Below are 16,989 nucleotides of genomic sequence, written 5' to 3' on the forward strand. Positions count from 1 at the left end.
AGAAAGATTAGCCTAGGAATCGAAGGTTTTCCATGAAAAAATTATAGATCTGGGTTTTTGGAAGGGGGTAAAACCCCCAAGTTATCGGGTTCAGGTGTGAGAGCGTTTTTTAGAGAGAGGGTTTTTTTTGTTCTTGGCCTTGACATGTTTGTGATGCATTTTATTGCTAGTAAAGAAACCAGATTTTTCAAAATTTATAACCTGAACTGAAACTTACGCAAAAAAATCAATAATCTTCATAAGATTTCTAACATAAGTTAAGGAAGTTTTCATAAACAACATGCAGTCATCTGCGAAGAACAAGTGGGATCAGATTGTCCTTTTCACCTTTCCGCAGAAATTGAGACAAAATTTCCATGCATAATAAAAAGGCAATCTCCTTACCTTATTCCTCTTGTATGCAGTAGTATTAGAATTTTGTTTTTGTATATTTGCTTCTAAAAGAGAAAAGAATCTTGTATATATTATTAGCTCTTTCTTTCGTTCTTTCGTATATCTACAAAAAGATATTAAAATGTTACACATCTACACTTGAAGTTAGATTTAGAACTCATGAATTATTTTAATTCATTACATCAACGTGAACTTAGTTTCAATGGGAAGAAGAAAAATGACGGGAAGAATTAGCAGTTGAAGTACCCGAACCCGATACTTTCATCCCGTAAAACAAATCGGACAAATAATTCATCAAATCATCCGGGGAATATCTCACCAATGCCTCGACATTTCTTTCTCTGCTCAATGCAGCTCGATTGGTATCATAAAACTCACGGTAAACCGGCACAACTTTCTTACAAATCGAAACTTTAATCTCGTCTCTAAGTTTCGAATCTGTTACGACCCATGAGGATTGAGTCCGGTACACCGTTTCGAAAGCTGTATTGAAAGAAGAAAGACATTCTTTCGTAGCTTCCAGGGAAATGCTGGCTGTTGGATTCGTCGGCAAAGATGATAAAACTTTACTCCACCCCATTCTTTCATAGTTTATTGTGTATTGTTTTACCGTCAGTTCACGTCTGCTGATCCATTCTTCACCGAGTAAAAACCGAAGATTCGAGCCCCGAACTTTCGAAACAACATAGTTGAGATTGTTCGCCAAGAACAGATAAGACAACGGAACATTTTTGTAAAGCGCCGCTTTGCCGTCAAGTTTACACAGAAGAACAAGTACTAACCAAGCGAATCTTGCAACCATCGTGAACGTACTGTCATCTTCTGCATCCAGGGAACTATCGAGGTAAGATTCCGGTAGTGAAGTATGCTCCGGTAAAGGCCAATTCGCAACAATATCCGATAGAATTACCGTGTAATCGGAAAGAAAACAGACGTAATTCATAACATATCTAGTCAGTGGATGAATCCCACCACCAGGAGCAAGCGCTTTTGAAGAATCCTTTTGAATCGCCGCTTCAAAATCTGTCAACATTGCTCGAACCGCTTCCCCGAGTTTAAGCAACGACGAAACAGCTTGTGTTCGAACATTTGACATCGACTTATACGAAAAAATAGACTCAATCTCAGGCCATAGCTCCGAAATTGCATCATAAAGGTCTAAAATCCTGAACATTTTCTCAGGTGATTTCTTCCCTTTAGCAACTAACTCAGTGAACTGAAACAGCTCCAAAGCACTATCCTTCGTGATTGCTGTGAAACAAGACTCTCTACTTGTCTCCGACGAAAACACGTAATCGCAGAGAATCCGTTCGCCGAGAAACAGAGTTTTCACGGCAATTTTCACTGCGTAAACCCAATTTTTTATCTTGAAATCAAGCATTTCCCAGTCCATCTTATTGATTTGTGTAGGTGTCAATCTCTCAACGCCTAGTTTATATAAGCTTTCATCGACAATAGATTTTCTGATAATTTTATAAATCCTAACAATTTCTTTACCATAACCAGATGAAATCATACAGTCTGAAATCATTTTCAGATCATTCATAGCCACTGTTCCAACTTGTTCAACTTCATTTATAGAATTACTCACTCTTTGTATCTCATCTTCATCGGATGATTGATCAACTTCCTCGTCGTAACTAGAAGTACTACATCTGGATTTCTCGGAACCGTGACCGGAGATTGATTCAGGATCAAGACGGTCACGGTTAGTTGATAAAATCTGATAAAACTCTTTCTGTAGTCTTTTCATAGCAGTTTCCATAAGGTTCTGCGATCTGATTAGTAGAACTGAATTCGAATTATCTGGTAATATAAAAAATCTCATAGCTCTCTGTAAATCTTTCACGCATGAAATGAAATCCTTAGCTTCTTTCCGATGATCATCGTAAAACAGCGAAGAAGCGGCAGCGAAACCTGTATTAGTTTCCAAATTCCATTTGGTGATTAATATCTCGGCGTTATCGATGTTCTCTTCCATCATTGATTCGGAGAATGTGTGGATTGGTGTTGATGGACAAGATGGTGGTGGTGATGAATATGGTGATGATGAAGAGGATACTGAGTGTGTTGATGATTTTGAGATTGAATTGTCCTGAGATATTGAATGTGATGAAAAAATATTTCTGAATCCTCCTTTGTTTTTATTAGTAGTCTTCATGGTTGATAACTTGATATCAGATTTAGCTGGGTACTTAAACGTTACTAAATGATATCAAAAGTAATAGATAAAAAGAGTTGCAAATTGATTGATAACATCACAAACTTGATTTTATATAAGCGTTGCGGAATAATAAGATCAGAATTTCTAAGAAGAGTTGGAATTCAAATTGGTGAGTGCAGGAAATATTTTTGAGTTTGGAGAGTTGTGAATGGGGTTTAAATAGACGGTGCAGGCTCGAAGAAGGGACAAATGACAAGTTGGGGTTCACCGTTCACAATCAAGTTGAAAATTGACTTTCTTCTTCTTTTTCTTCGTTACTTGCTCATCATTCAAAAGAAGCGTTTATATATATAAATAATACATGAAAATGGATTATTGAGTGTAACTCAAGAGATTTTGTTTCTGGTTATAAGATGAAAACGAAGGCCTTGATTTATATTTTTCCTTTACCGTTGGCTGTGTTGAAAAGAGGATTAAAATAGCTGCCGTAAGAAATTGACTGGTAACGGTTTCTGAGTGTACCTTTTTAATTGACCACAGAATTTAGCCTGCCAGAAGTGTTTTATTGGTGTGCTGTTAGGGATTTTGTGCTTTTAATTTACTACAGTGGATAGATTGTGTTCCGTGGGTCGTGGAATTTGTGCAGCATGCTGTAAAGATGATACAATGATAAAGATTATGAGGTGAAATTCGGAGTTAGATTTCTTTTCATTTATTGTTGGAATGGAAGGCCAAATTTTTTAAATACACAAAGTACCTACCTAATTAATCTTTGACTTTTGACTCGGACATAATCGTCCGGTTATCTCTATTATGTTTTCGCCCTTTTGGCCTGTAGAGGTTATCTCTATTATGTTTTCTCCCTTTTGGCATGTAGAGGTTATCTCTTAGCATTTGATTTCTATTATGTTTTCGCCCTTTAGGCCTGTAGAGGTTATCTCTATTATGTTTTCTCCCTTTTAGCCTGTAGAGGTTATCTCTTAGCATTTGATTTGGGGAAACAGTCTTAATATTTAAATCCGATTTACAAAAGGTTACAAACTATGAACAAAATGGTTATACGTCCTTTAAAAAGAGAGTCAAGTAATGATCCTCATAGTCTAAATATATTATTGAAATTATCTACTTGTCCTTCTTACTTATTAGAAAGAGAGAAGTGTTTATATTTTGACCAAAATTATAGAGACTTGTATTCCCCCATTCCTTCTTTTTTAGTTGTTATATACGGACCATAAAATAAAAATGTATGCAATCTATATTTGCAAGTATCACGTTTTTCATATTCTTTAATTGATTAGAAGCAAGTAGTTTATGGTATCCCTTTGTTAAATGGTGTGTTATGACATCAATCATTTCAAAATCATCAAAATTTTATTATAAATACGAGAAGGAAGAAATAATCTTCCAATATCTTGACACGGATTAAACAATGAATGTCCTATACTTAGGTGAATGGTCCAGTCATGACTCATTAGTAGAGACTTAAGAGTAGAAACCAAAAACTTCAACCACACCATTAATGAATGATAAGGTAGTTTTCATTAATTTGCTACAATATTATTTTCAACATCTCATAATTAATTAAGGTGCGTGACCAGTTCAATTTTGTTCTTACAACCACGACCCCGGAAATTAGGTAGTGCTGATGTCTAGAATTATCTAATATCTAAGACTAGTTCTCATTTTAATTTTATACAAGGAATTTCCTTTAGTACGTCGTATTGATCTATACGGAATGTATTTTCTTCCATAAACCCCATAATGTACATCTCTTTACGCAATTATATACTAAGAATGGAACAGAGCCAAATAAAACCAACCGATGGTCCTCGCTTGCTAACTATCTTCAAGAGATAATTTATGCATATATTTTCACACACGCTCTACTAACCTACTCTTTATTTACATTTTTTTTCTAATACGGTAGAATTTTCTTTTTTGTCTCCTAATTTAATCGTAGCTCTGCCACTTGTTTGAGCGGTTAAACCCATTTATAAAGAAATTTAACATTTATGATCTATGCTAGTTGTTCACAAGAAGTTTCTGGAACGATGGAAACTATTTACTCATTTCAACCACTTAGAAATGAGATTATAAAGTCTACCTATGAAAATCCGAAAAGGAGTTTCAACTTTCAAATTTTCAACGAAACCCGGTAGAAGACACAAACAAGAAACCATGTTAACAAAAATACAAACATTTGGCAATATTGAATTAGCGGCTTACGTTCATTTACGCGTAACAGTGCCACAAAAATTGTCTGCATGGATGAAGTCAAATGACAAACTTCCATATCGATCGGTACATTCATGCATGCGTTAGCTTTTACTTTTCATTGTCAGCCATAACGAATTCGTCATTTCTTTTGTTTTACGTACCTCTCAAACTTTGTGCGCCTTTCCATTGGTGTGGTAAGGTGGCCCTAGCTGTTTCACATATAGAATCAATTAGCTAGAAGCTTCCGAGAAAAAGATCAATTAACATAGTGGTGCATGATTTATTCACTTTAACTATGGGTTCTACTGTATGCGTCAGCGTCACTTCAAGATGCAGGAGGATTTTCTGTGGTGACGGGAAAGAGATTCTCTCTGTCTGGTTGATTTTCTAACTAAGAACAGTCTAACTAGCTAAATGCAGCTTCCATGTCGACCGGAAAAGAAATAAAAAATTAAAGTGAAAGAATTTAGATATAAATAGAACAAATAGTATTCTTTTAACTGTACCTTAATTTGTTCATTTTGATAGTCGAATAGTATTCTTGATAACCAGATGGTATTGTGATTTCAGTCTATCACTATAGATCCATATCATCATCCTCCATTTGTTTTACGAAACTGTGCTCGAAAAATGTGATTAGTTTAGGATCCAATAAGTGAAAATTACTGTGAGACCCATTTTTCCAAATTTTTTCATAGAAAAATCCACGGGCGTAAAATTTCGTGCGCGCCCCCATTTTCACAAAGAAAATTATCCTCAAACTCATAATTTATAAAATTATATGTATTTCTCTTTTATAAAGAAAAAACTACTTCTTCAATTCGTTTTCTTCTTCTTCCCTAAATCTTCATCAACACCTGAATCAGATCGAGAACAACGATTATTTGAGGTCGATGGAGTTATAGGAAGGGATTGATGTTGGTTTCCGTGAGATCTTATTTCTTTCAATGGAAAAAATACATTTTCTTTCCAAAATAAGAGATCGAGAGTTGAAGAAGAGATCTCCAACTCAAGAATCAAGATCGAGATCGAGACCTATATCTATTTTCTTTTCAATTCTCGTTTGGTAATTTTCAGGTATTTGTGGCTTTAATTTCAGGGGTTTTATTTGATTACGGCTGAGACTGTGTTGGAAGAGAGATTAGAAATCGGGTTTCTATTGCTGCTATAGGTTACTGATGAGTTAGGCTTTGAGATTGTTTCTGAAATAGAAGAAGAAATTGATGGAATTACAAGTTAAAGATGGTGATGGTGTTGAGGGATTGATGTTGGTTCCTTTCGGCATGCTTGGTCATTTATGATTTTTGTTGTCTTGATAGTAGGTTAAATTATTTAGTTAAGCTAGCAATGTTCGGATCTCCAGCGGAGAGTGCTTGGTTAGGATTTTTCCCTTATCTCAACGAGGATTGGTCATTCACGGTGTGTAGCAACATGATCACCCAAGGGAGCTGGCCAGCTGGGCAAGTAAATCCCGCAGTACATACTGCTGCATCATCGAGTTTACTCGCCAGTCGATTATCATTGATGCATTGTTGATGATGTCAATTGAGACAAGGAAAAGAAGAATTATGACCACTATTAATTTTAGGTACCGTGACATCCATAATTATTTCCGTGACCCCCATAATTTTATGAAATTATTAAAAATGTATGCATGACGGATTATACATCCGCATGACAGGTTATGCATCAGGGGTATAATTGGCAACGCAACTTGGATATAACATATCTAAAAATCCGCGCCTTGGAATTTTACAAATTTTATATCGTTGGAAATCTTTTTAAGAGAGCTACGCAATGAGTACAAACAAGAATATCAAAATTTTGTTTTTCACGAAAAAATCGGAGGTGATCATCATTTTAGACAAAATTTTCGAAAACTGGATACATAACCATTATGCAGCCACCAAAAAAGATGCATAACACATTCGCAGACGCATAAAGAATTATGCAACCATTTTCTCCACTGCATAACAAATTATGCATTTGGATAACAAAGTTATGCGTCTATAACAAGTTATGTAACCATTGTTTTGGTTGATTTTAGTGCGTACATAAAACAAAATTGATGCATAATGCAATATGCATCCGTAATCAGGTTATGCATCTATTTTCTCGATGCATAATGCATTATGTAGCCATATTTTCGGACGCATAACAGGTTATGCATCCATTTTCACGATTGCATCCATGTTATGCAAATATTATTGTAGGTGCATGACATGTTATGCCGTCTTTGTTTTTGTTGGTTTCAATAATAACAAAAAAGTTACTGCATAACGTGTTATGCAACCGTTTTCTGGGCTGCATAACAAATTATGCAGCAAATTTTATAGATGCATAACAAGTAATGCATCCATTTTCACGACTGCATGACATATTATGCAGTCATAACCACATCATCATCTTCTTTCATGTTTCAATAACTCCTACGCAAACCATTATCCTCCATCCGTAGCCCCCAATCCACCACTACCAGCTTTCACCTACTTCAATGCAACAACAAATACCAACAACAAACACAAGTACAAACCATTCCTATTTCAGTTACACCATGCACAACAAACACAAACACCAACAGCAACACCACCATTCCTAACGAATTTATATATTAACGAATTTATAGACATTTTAGCAAATTTTGGATGGGCCACCTCGTCCTTACATACATACGCCATAACTCTTTCCAACGCCCTCACATGGTTTAAGTCAGAATTCTTCTTTTCCTTGTCCCAATTGACATCATCAACAATGCATCAATGATAATCGACTGGCGGGTAAACTCGATGATGCAGCAGTATGTACTGTGGGATTTACTTGCCCAGCTGGCCAGCTCCCTTGGGTGATCATGTTGCTACACACCGTGAATGACAAATCCTCGTTGAGATAAGGGAAAAATCCTAACCAAGCACTCTCCGCTGGAGATCCGAACATTGCTAGCTTAACTAAATAATTTAACCTACTATCAAGACAACAAAAATCATAAATGACCAAGCATGCCGAAAGGAACCAACATCAATCCCTCAACACCATCACCATCTTTAACTTGTAATTCCATCAATTTCTTCTTCTATTTCAGAAACAATCTCAAAGCCTAACTCATCAGTAACCTATAGCAGCAATAGAAACCCGATTTCTAATCTCTCTTCCAACACAGTCTCAGCCGTAATCAAATAAAACCCCTGAAATTAAAGCCACAAATACCTGAAAATTACCAAACGAGAATTGAAAAGAAAATAGATATAGGTCTCGATCTCGATCTTGATTCTTGAGTTGGAGATCTCTTCTTCAACTCTCGATCTCTTATTTTGGAAAGAAAATGTATTTTTTCCATTGAAAGAAATAAGATCTCACGGAAACCAACATCAATCCCTTCCTATAACTCCATCGACCTCAAATAATCGTTGTTCTCGATCTGATTCAGGTGTTGATGAAGATTTAGGGAAGAAGAAGAAAACGAATTGAAGAAGTAGTTTTTTCTTTATAAAAGAGAAATACATAATTTTATAAATTATGAGTTTGAGGATAATTTTCTTTGTGAAAATGGAGGCGTGCACGAAGTTTTGCGCCCGTGGGTTTCTCTATGGAAAAATTTGGAGAAATGGGTCTCACAGTAGTTTTTACATTCTTTTTTTGGGCCTGCGCCTAATTTGAATAAAGGATAGTTACAAGTTTTTGAATATCAAGAAAAAGTTTGTGAGCATGAAGTAGCCAAACGTGTGTTAAGTTGGCTGACCACATAAAGTGTATGTGAGCATGAAGCAGCCAACCGAGATCGGCAACTTATACATGTAATTCTTACTCTCTATCTCCGGCCGCCGTTGTCGTTTCAAAGAAAATTTGGTTTGTAAACGTTGCAAAGCTTACACACCCTTGCAAGCTTTATGGGGAAGTCAAAAAGAGACTATCGTCGAAATACTGTATATTCGACATGGTTAGGATGATCTTGTTGTACCTGTCAAGTAAATTAGTTTTAGATAACTCTGATCTTATAAGGCGATTCTTAAATCCCCCTGGAAGAATTTCTAATAGAATATTAGAGGCTATTTGAGAATATATGAACTTAATGTATCAAGATCAGGTTCAGCTAATCGTATCCCAATTCAATTAAGATTTCAGGCCAGGGTTAGTGTTCCCATCGACCCATGTCTATACTGCAGAGATCCCCGCGCGTGCCAAAACTCAAGGCTAGTCATCCTGAATTTGGCCGGGTATAATGGACTCCAAGGTTGTGAAAATGCCCCGGAGATGGACCTTAAAATTGTGAAAATGTCCCAGACGTTAGGAAAAAATTAAAATGCCCCATTATGTTAGATTTTATGTTAGGTTGTGTTTGATAAGAGTTAATTCCATGGAAATAGTCATTTTTCCATGGAATGAACGCGTATTCCGTCGTTTGGTCAAAAATCTGTTTCCATGGAATTGTAAAAAAAGCGTGGCCTAATGTATGTTTTAAACTTAATTCCATGGAATTCCATGAAAACTTTTTCCTTGCTTCCCCAAGGAAAATGATTCCATGGAGCATTTTCCATGGAATTGTTTCCTTTCTCTGTTATCAAACACAGTCTTAGAGAGACTTAAGTAGTCGAAATTGTCCTTCAGGGTACATTGTTCATAATTCAGGGTTCAATGTTTAAAATTCAGGGTTCAAGGCTTAAGGTTCAGGGTTTGGGATTCAGGTGGTGGTGGTAGTGGTATTGGTGGTGCTGGCGATGGTGATAGTGGCGGTGGTAGTGACGGTGATGGTGGTGGTGGCGGTGGTGGTGGCGGTGGTAGTGGTGGTGGTGGAGGAGACGGTGGCGGTAGCGGTGGCGGTGGTGTTGGTGGTGGTTGTTCTAGTGGTAGTTGTGGGGATGGTGGTGGTGTTGGTGGCAGTGGTGGTGGTGGTGGCATCGATGGTGGTTGGTGGTTGTTCGTTTGGCGGTGGCGGTGGTAGTGGCGGATTGAGGCGTTTTGATTAAGAAGGAAAAAAATGGAATTTCAAAACTCCGTTATCGGTCAAGATGCCTAATTTATAATCAAAATGCCCCAAAACTAACAGAATGGGGCATTTTAATCTTTTCCCTAGCGTCTGAGGCATTTTCACAACCTTGGGGTCCATTTTGGGACATTTTGCCACTTAACCCTTTATTTATTTCATTTTGCCTTTTTTTTTTTGGTTTTTTTTTAATTGTATAAGAGAGATTATATTGAAGAAATAAGAATTAACTACAACTGATTGAAAATAAAATTACAACCATACACAACTTCAATTTTCAATTGAAAGAGTAAAAGATAACCCAAGAAAATTCTTACAAACTGTAAGAAAAAAAAAAAGAAGAACGATTTTTTGGGGACTGCTCAAAAAATGGGGGGGGACTACTCTCAATTTTTTGTGGTGGTTATTAGTAGTAATTTCCAATCACCCCTTATCTGATTTTGTTTAAAATACCTACTTTACCCTTAATGATTAACTTAGTTAGTATGATGATTAATTAGTGTTAGTATTATTATTAGTAACTGATTAATTAGTGATTAGTGAGTTATATTAGTAGGATTGTTTTGTTATAACATTATTATTGATAGATAAGAAGAAGAAGGAGGAAATAGGAAGAAGAAAATGGGTGAACCCAAAAAGTCTTTTTTTTGAGTTTAGTAATTATGATTTGAGTGATTCATGTGATGATACTTCAGAATCAGAACCCCCTTCACCTCATTGTGTATTTGTCAATACTTCTAATGATCCAAATATGAGTTATTTGTTAGATGATGAAAACTTTTTCCCCCAATCTCAAGTTAACCAAACAAATGATGGATTTTATCAGCCACAACCTGAAGATGAAGCTATGGGTACTCAGGTATGCCTCATATTTAGTTAATGTAGCTTGAATTGTGCAAAAATTTGGCCAAACTCAAAATTTCTGGAAAACATTCGGTGAGGTCAACCTAGTTGGGTTACCAAATTTTGCTTGCGAGGTAACCGAACCGTTCTTAATGTGCAGTTCTGTTACTAAATTGAGCAGACGCAGGTAACCGAACTACATGTTAATGGTGGTTTTTTAGAGTTCGGTTACAGTGTATTGTTCGGTTGAGTCGATATCAACACTTTTGATACCGAACTTTCTGTTCGGTAAGGTCGCATAAAAATATAAAACAACTTTTCTAACCGAAACTTTGAGTTCGGTTTAGTCGAGTCTTTCAGTTTCATTGCCGAACTTGTACATAGAAAATCTAAAGGTCGAGTTCAGTAAGGCCCCAATTTATTTATGTAATCTACACTACCGAACTTTTTGTTCGGTAGGCTCGATACAAAAATTTACATTACCGAACTTGTAAGGAATTTTTTTATGGTATTAATGTTGTGGTATTACTTGTAGGTTCCATGTGATCCAACAGAACCAATGGAAAACCAACCTTCCCCAGTTGGTATTTTGTACGATGACACATCCCATCACTACATGAATGACATGGTATTCCCAAATCCGGAAGATGCAAAGAGTTGGGCTAGACAACATGCACAAAAATACATGGTTATGCAAGGTTGTCATAATCATCCTCGTCCGGAGCATCTTGAAGGGAATTTCATGGCGACAAAGCTAACTCCTAAAGATATGGACAAGGTAGCTAAAATGAGGACAATGGGTATTTCACCGGTTGAAATGATCCAAATACTAAAGGAGGATAACAAGGATAACCACTCATCTTTGTCCACAATTTACAATGCAATTGTGAAAATTAGAAGGAAGGAATGGAGAGATAGACAAGTAATGCAACAATTGTTTTTTTGGCCCAAGAGAAAAACTACGCGGTTCAAAAGGATGTGGATTCGGAAGGAGAGATAACACAACTCTTTATTGCGCATCCGACAAGTGTTCAATTGGCTCAATGCTTTCATCAAGTTCTAATAATGGATTGCACTTATTAGACGAACAAGTACGAGATGCCATTGTTGAATATTGTTGGGCGTACTTCGAAGAAGTCACCGTTTACCGTGACGTTTTGTTTCTTAAGAGATGAGCAAGAACCCAGTTTCATTTGGGCACTAAAACAAGTTAAAGGCAATCTTCCGAGGTGATGATATTCCCGGGGTTATAGTGACGGATAATGATGTCGCATTGATGAATGCAATAGAAGAAATGTTCCCACTAGCACATAATATGCTTTGTACGTTCCATATATGGTGTAATTTGATGAATAGGTGCAAGCCAATAATTTGTCCACCCAAGAAAATAGGATATGAAGAAATTAAGATGCTACCGGAAAAAGATGGAGTGGATGCAAAAGAGAAAGTTGAAAAACAATACGATATAAATTACGCTAAATGGGTTGCATTATACGGTGAATGGGAATCACTGTGTTGGTCCCTTATCGAGGAAGAGTATTATCTAAATCTTGCGGACTTTATCGCCCATTGGGATACTCCCGAATACCCCGGTGTTGTATCGTATGTTCTTCGCCAATGGTTGGAACCACACAAAGAGAGGTTTGTTTATGCTTATACCAACCAATATAAACACTTGGGAAATCAATCGACAAGTTTAGTAGAGTCGGCTCACCACCGGTTGAAGAAGAATCTCTTTGGATGTGTTGATAACTTCGTAACCGTGTGGAATGCTATGGAAAATTATTTCAAGAGAAGTTCCAAAAAAGCCGTATATTCAAAATGAACGGAAAATATTCCGACCACCCATTGTTCAATGGGATCCATTACAACGTATCTCGGCAATGTATGAAGTTGTTGATTATAGAATTCGAGTTGATTGATAAGTGGGAAACCAAGGCTCATGAGGTGTGTGTATGTAACATGAAGAAGTCTACGGGACTCCCTTATCGCCATATGAAAACTACGAGCATGGCGTAATCCCTTTAAGCGACATTGATCCATTTTGGAAGCATCTAACCTTCATCCCTCCTCCAAAGGGAGAAGAAGCCGAAGAAGAGTTTGGTGATAATGAGATGGGTAGAACCGTACTAGAGATGTATCGTGGCATGAACAACCTCCAAAAACAAATATTTTGGGATGACATGAGGAAAATTATATATCCACAAACGCAAGAGAATGTCTATGAACCGGAAAAATGCAAACCGAAAGGTAGACCAAGCAAGAAAGAAACTAAAAATCAACTAAGGAATATGAAAAGTTCTTACGTAAGAATAAAAGTGAGCAAAATGCAAATACTAAAGATCCTTGTGGCCATGAATATACCGCGGCAATGTACTTGGAGAAAACCAAGAAACGGGGTAGGAGTATTGAGGAGAAACGCGAAACAAGTGAGCGAGATTTGAAGAAAAATGGTTCGATGTGTCCATCACAACCAAGCCAACCATCTTCAGGTGACGTGAAGCTTAAGTCTCCAATGTGCCCCATCCAACCATCTTCCCTAGACGTAAAGCCTGAGGCTCCAAATAAAGACTATTTGAATGAGCTACCTCTATACATTAGAGAATACATTATATCCACCGACGACGTTCCTCCGGATGTTAATTGTGGTTTTCATGTTGTAAATCAACAACTTGGGCCTTTCATCGAAGGTGCCAAGCGAAATAATGGGTGTGCAATCACTCATATAAGGCAAAGGTTGTTGTCCAAACTAAAGGAGAATTCGGCCTTTTACAAGACAATGTTGTGCGATGGAGAGGGTACTCCCAATGAGCAATTTGTTAGGTATCAACTTTGTCTTCATGGGGCCCATCCGATGACATCGGATTATTGGATGAGCATGCCTATATGTGGACACTTAATCGCCGAGGCATTCAATTATGTGGTTCATTATTTCTCAAAATATACTAGTATCACCTTTACCCTGAAAACAACCGTATGTGTCGAGCAACTAAAACGAAGGAGATGTGTGATGGCATTGATTAACAACAACCACTTTATAGGCCTCCGGTTAAAACCCGATGGTCCATTGCCTCCAATATGTGGTACCTCTTATTGACCTGCATTTAATCCGGATAGAATGTTGGGTTGGTGTATCATGTATGAGCCTAATATGGAGATGTGGAATGCTTTGAAGAAGTCAGAAGAAATTGTACATGAAGGTCAAATTTTACTTGCGAATGATTAAATGACACATGTAATGGAACTAAGTATGCTTATCAATGGAATACTATGTTTTTTGGAAAGTGGTATTAATATTTGAGAAAATGTTAGTATTTTATATAGTTTCCAGACACTAGTTCGGTTGGCATATTTTAATATAGAGCTTGCTGAATTCTTGTTCGGTTAGCTGGCCAAATTTTACCAGGTTACCGAACTCTAGTTCAGAAGCCTAACATTTTAACTGCTGAATTTTACATTGAAGTTCGGTTAGGACTGAAATTACAAGACACTTCCGAAATGTACGAGACAAAAGTTCGGTTGAAAAATGAAATTACAAGACAGTGCCGAAGTATACGAGACACAAGTTCGGTTAGGATATGTAATTATAGGACTCTGCCGAACTTTTACAGGACTTTCCAAAATAAAATTACGTACCATCTAATATCTGAAACGCGTTATGAAAAAGTCTTTAAGGAGGCGGAAATGATATTCATATTTGAAATCCTTTCTCTTCCATCTTCTCCATTCTTTTTTTGATGTTAAAATGATTTCGTCGAATCCTTCACCCCTTAGTCGATACCGCCTTACAATACAAAATAAAGCCATACATTCCAAAACTCTATCTCTAATCTTTCCAAATCGAATGAACAAAGCTAGATGATCACGGTTATAAGGGTTTGTTGTGTCGGAGATGAATTTCTCATGAATTTTCCCCCAATAACTTTGACTCATAATACCATTCATTCTTCGTTATTCACCCCTCTTTGGATAGTATAATATGTAGTTTTTGCAAAGAGAAAGATCTTCATATAGAGTAAATTTAGGAGTAGTGTCTTCCATTTGTAGGAAATTTTGTAACAAAATGTTAACTATGAAACACCATATATATACCACTTGGGTGTATAACGGCTATTAAATTATCCGTTACTTGATATATAGTACATAAATTTAAAATTATGTACTATATTTGTGTCAGCTAAAGGATATTTAAATTTCAAAATTACAAGTTCGGTTAGAAGAGAAAAACATGCGATCCAACCGAACTTGCAGTTCGGTTACATGACAAATACAAGTGGTCACCGAACTTTTTTTGTGAAGGATCACAACCAAACTAAGCATATATACGATTCCAAAAACACTCCAACACAAACCTAAGAGTTGGTTTATGTGATTTCTCCATCAAGAGAATGAGTTTTCCAACATGTACAATGGAAAAAATTTGAGTCTCCAGAAATGATTTCGGTGACCTAAGAAATAATGGTCTGCTAACCGAACTCGGAGTTCGGTTACATGACAAATACAAGTGGTCACCGAACTTTTTTGTGAAGGCTCACAGCCAAACTAAGCATATATACGATTCCAAAAACACTCCAACACAAACCCTAAGAGTTGGTCTATGTGATTTCTGCATCAAGAGAATGAGTTTTCCTACATGTGCAATGCCAAAAATTAGAGTCTCCAGAAAAGATTTCGGTGACCTAAGAAATAATGGTCTGCTAACCGAACTGCGAGTTCGGTTACAAGACAAATTATGTTTTGGTTACCAAAGTAATATCATATATGTGCATGCTAACTGCTTCAGCCTACAAGAAAGTTCGGTGACTCGTGAAATGTTGCGAGCCAACCGAACTATGACTTCGTAAACCTGGTAGAAATTCACCAGGTAACCGAAAGGAGAGTTCGGTGACCAATAGTTTATCACAGGTTACCGAATTGCCAGTTCGGTTGCACACGTAAAAATTGCAGGTCACTGAAAACATACTGTATTTCTACATTTCAGTCTTATAACATTGAAAACACAAACCCAATAAAAATTGAAAACACAAACAAGTTTCTAAAACAAATATAAAACTGTTATACATACCAAACTACAAAATCCTCAATTAATTGTTTAAAACACACAAACATACCAAATTAAACCATAAGAAGAAATCACACCATACGAAGTTACATAACTAAGATGTCTTTTGAAACTAAAATCACACTAACGACCAGTTTTACGACCCCTCTTGCCACCTCCTTGTTTACCACGAGTTTTAGGTCGATCTTCCTCATCACTTGGGGTATCATCTCCTTGACCGGTTTCCTCCACAGCGCGATTTGAACCTTATCCTTGTTGTCGACCCCTTTTACCACGTCCTTGTTTAGCACGAGTTTTAGGTCGAACTTCCTCATCACTTGGGGTTTCATCTCCTCCATCGGTTTCGTCCACATCGCGACTTGAACCTTCTCCTGGTTGTCGACCCCTCTTCAGTTGCTTAGACCTACTTGTCTCCACCATTCTTTTAGTTATAAGACCCTCCCACTGCTTGTAGTAGGCGGTTTGTTCCTTAGTCTCCATCGACTCTCCACTTTTGATTTTAGCCATCCATTTCTTCAACAATTTCGTACCCTTCAACACCTAATTCCAATTTTAAGCACAAGTAAATATTATTTCAATACTTTGAAACAACTGAAAGGTATAATAGAAAAAAAAATTCTTACCACGTTATCCCATAACCTTTTTGCTTCTTCTCCACAAATAGGCATCTCCTTATGAGCATTCTTAGCCTGCCTCTCCTTTGCTTTTCCTTTGCCGCATCATCCTTAGATTGTTGTTCTTTATTTATCACATAAGGATGAATAATTTCTTCATAAAACTCCATATAATCTTCCTCACATGAATTTACATCTTCCTCACAAGGTACTAAATCACCTCTTGGTATGTGGTAGTTAATAAGTGCATTCCAATGTGCTACCGCATGAGTTGGTTCATGATTTGGCTCAAAATACTTCTCGGTGTTCTTTGTTCCTTGAACCTGCAAAGTGAAATTTTCATTCTCCACGTCGGGATCCATTTGGACGCAACAAAGTTGTCTTAGTATTCTCCTTGGATTATATGTTGCATAGCCGTTAGGATGCCAAATTGGTCCATAGTAAGGCGTGACGATAGAGAAAGCATTCAATTCGTCTTCATCTACAGAGACATCATCGGGTACGGCTTATGGGTGAAATACCACATCGTTCACCGTAAGCTTATCCAATTTCTCCCTCAACGAAGTCAACTGCTCTTCTTTAGACTTCTTTTGTGCATCCAAAAACAACCATTTTCCTGCTGTAGGTTGGTTATAGGGATAAGGGTCTTCTGCACTATCCAATCCCAATTTAGGGAAGTGGTCGTAAATTCAAACCTATGCGGAAATACGAAAATATC

The 16,989-nt window shown here is 37.0% G+C and overlaps 1 protein-coding gene across 1 annotated transcript; it reads right to left on the minus strand.

Annotated features, from left to right (window-relative positions):
• Nucleotides 1-439: 439 nt before the first annotated feature.
• LOC113308070 (exocyst complex component EXO70H1-like) lies at nt 440-2,728 on the minus strand. The gene has a single exon (XM_026556542.1). The coding sequence runs from the start codon at nt 2,552-2,554 to the stop codon at nt 593-595; it is 1,962 nt and encodes a 653-aa protein (XP_026412327.1). The 5' UTR covers nt 2,555-2,728; the 3' UTR covers nt 440-592.
• Nucleotides 2,729-16,989: the final 14,261 nt, after the last annotated feature.

Source organism: Papaver somniferum, chromosome 9 (genome assembly GCF_003573695.1).
Source record: "Papaver somniferum cultivar HN1 chromosome 9, ASM357369v1, whole genome shotgun sequence".
NCBI classification, from domain to species: Eukaryota; Viridiplantae; Streptophyta; class Magnoliopsida; order Ranunculales; family Papaveraceae; genus Papaver; species Papaver somniferum.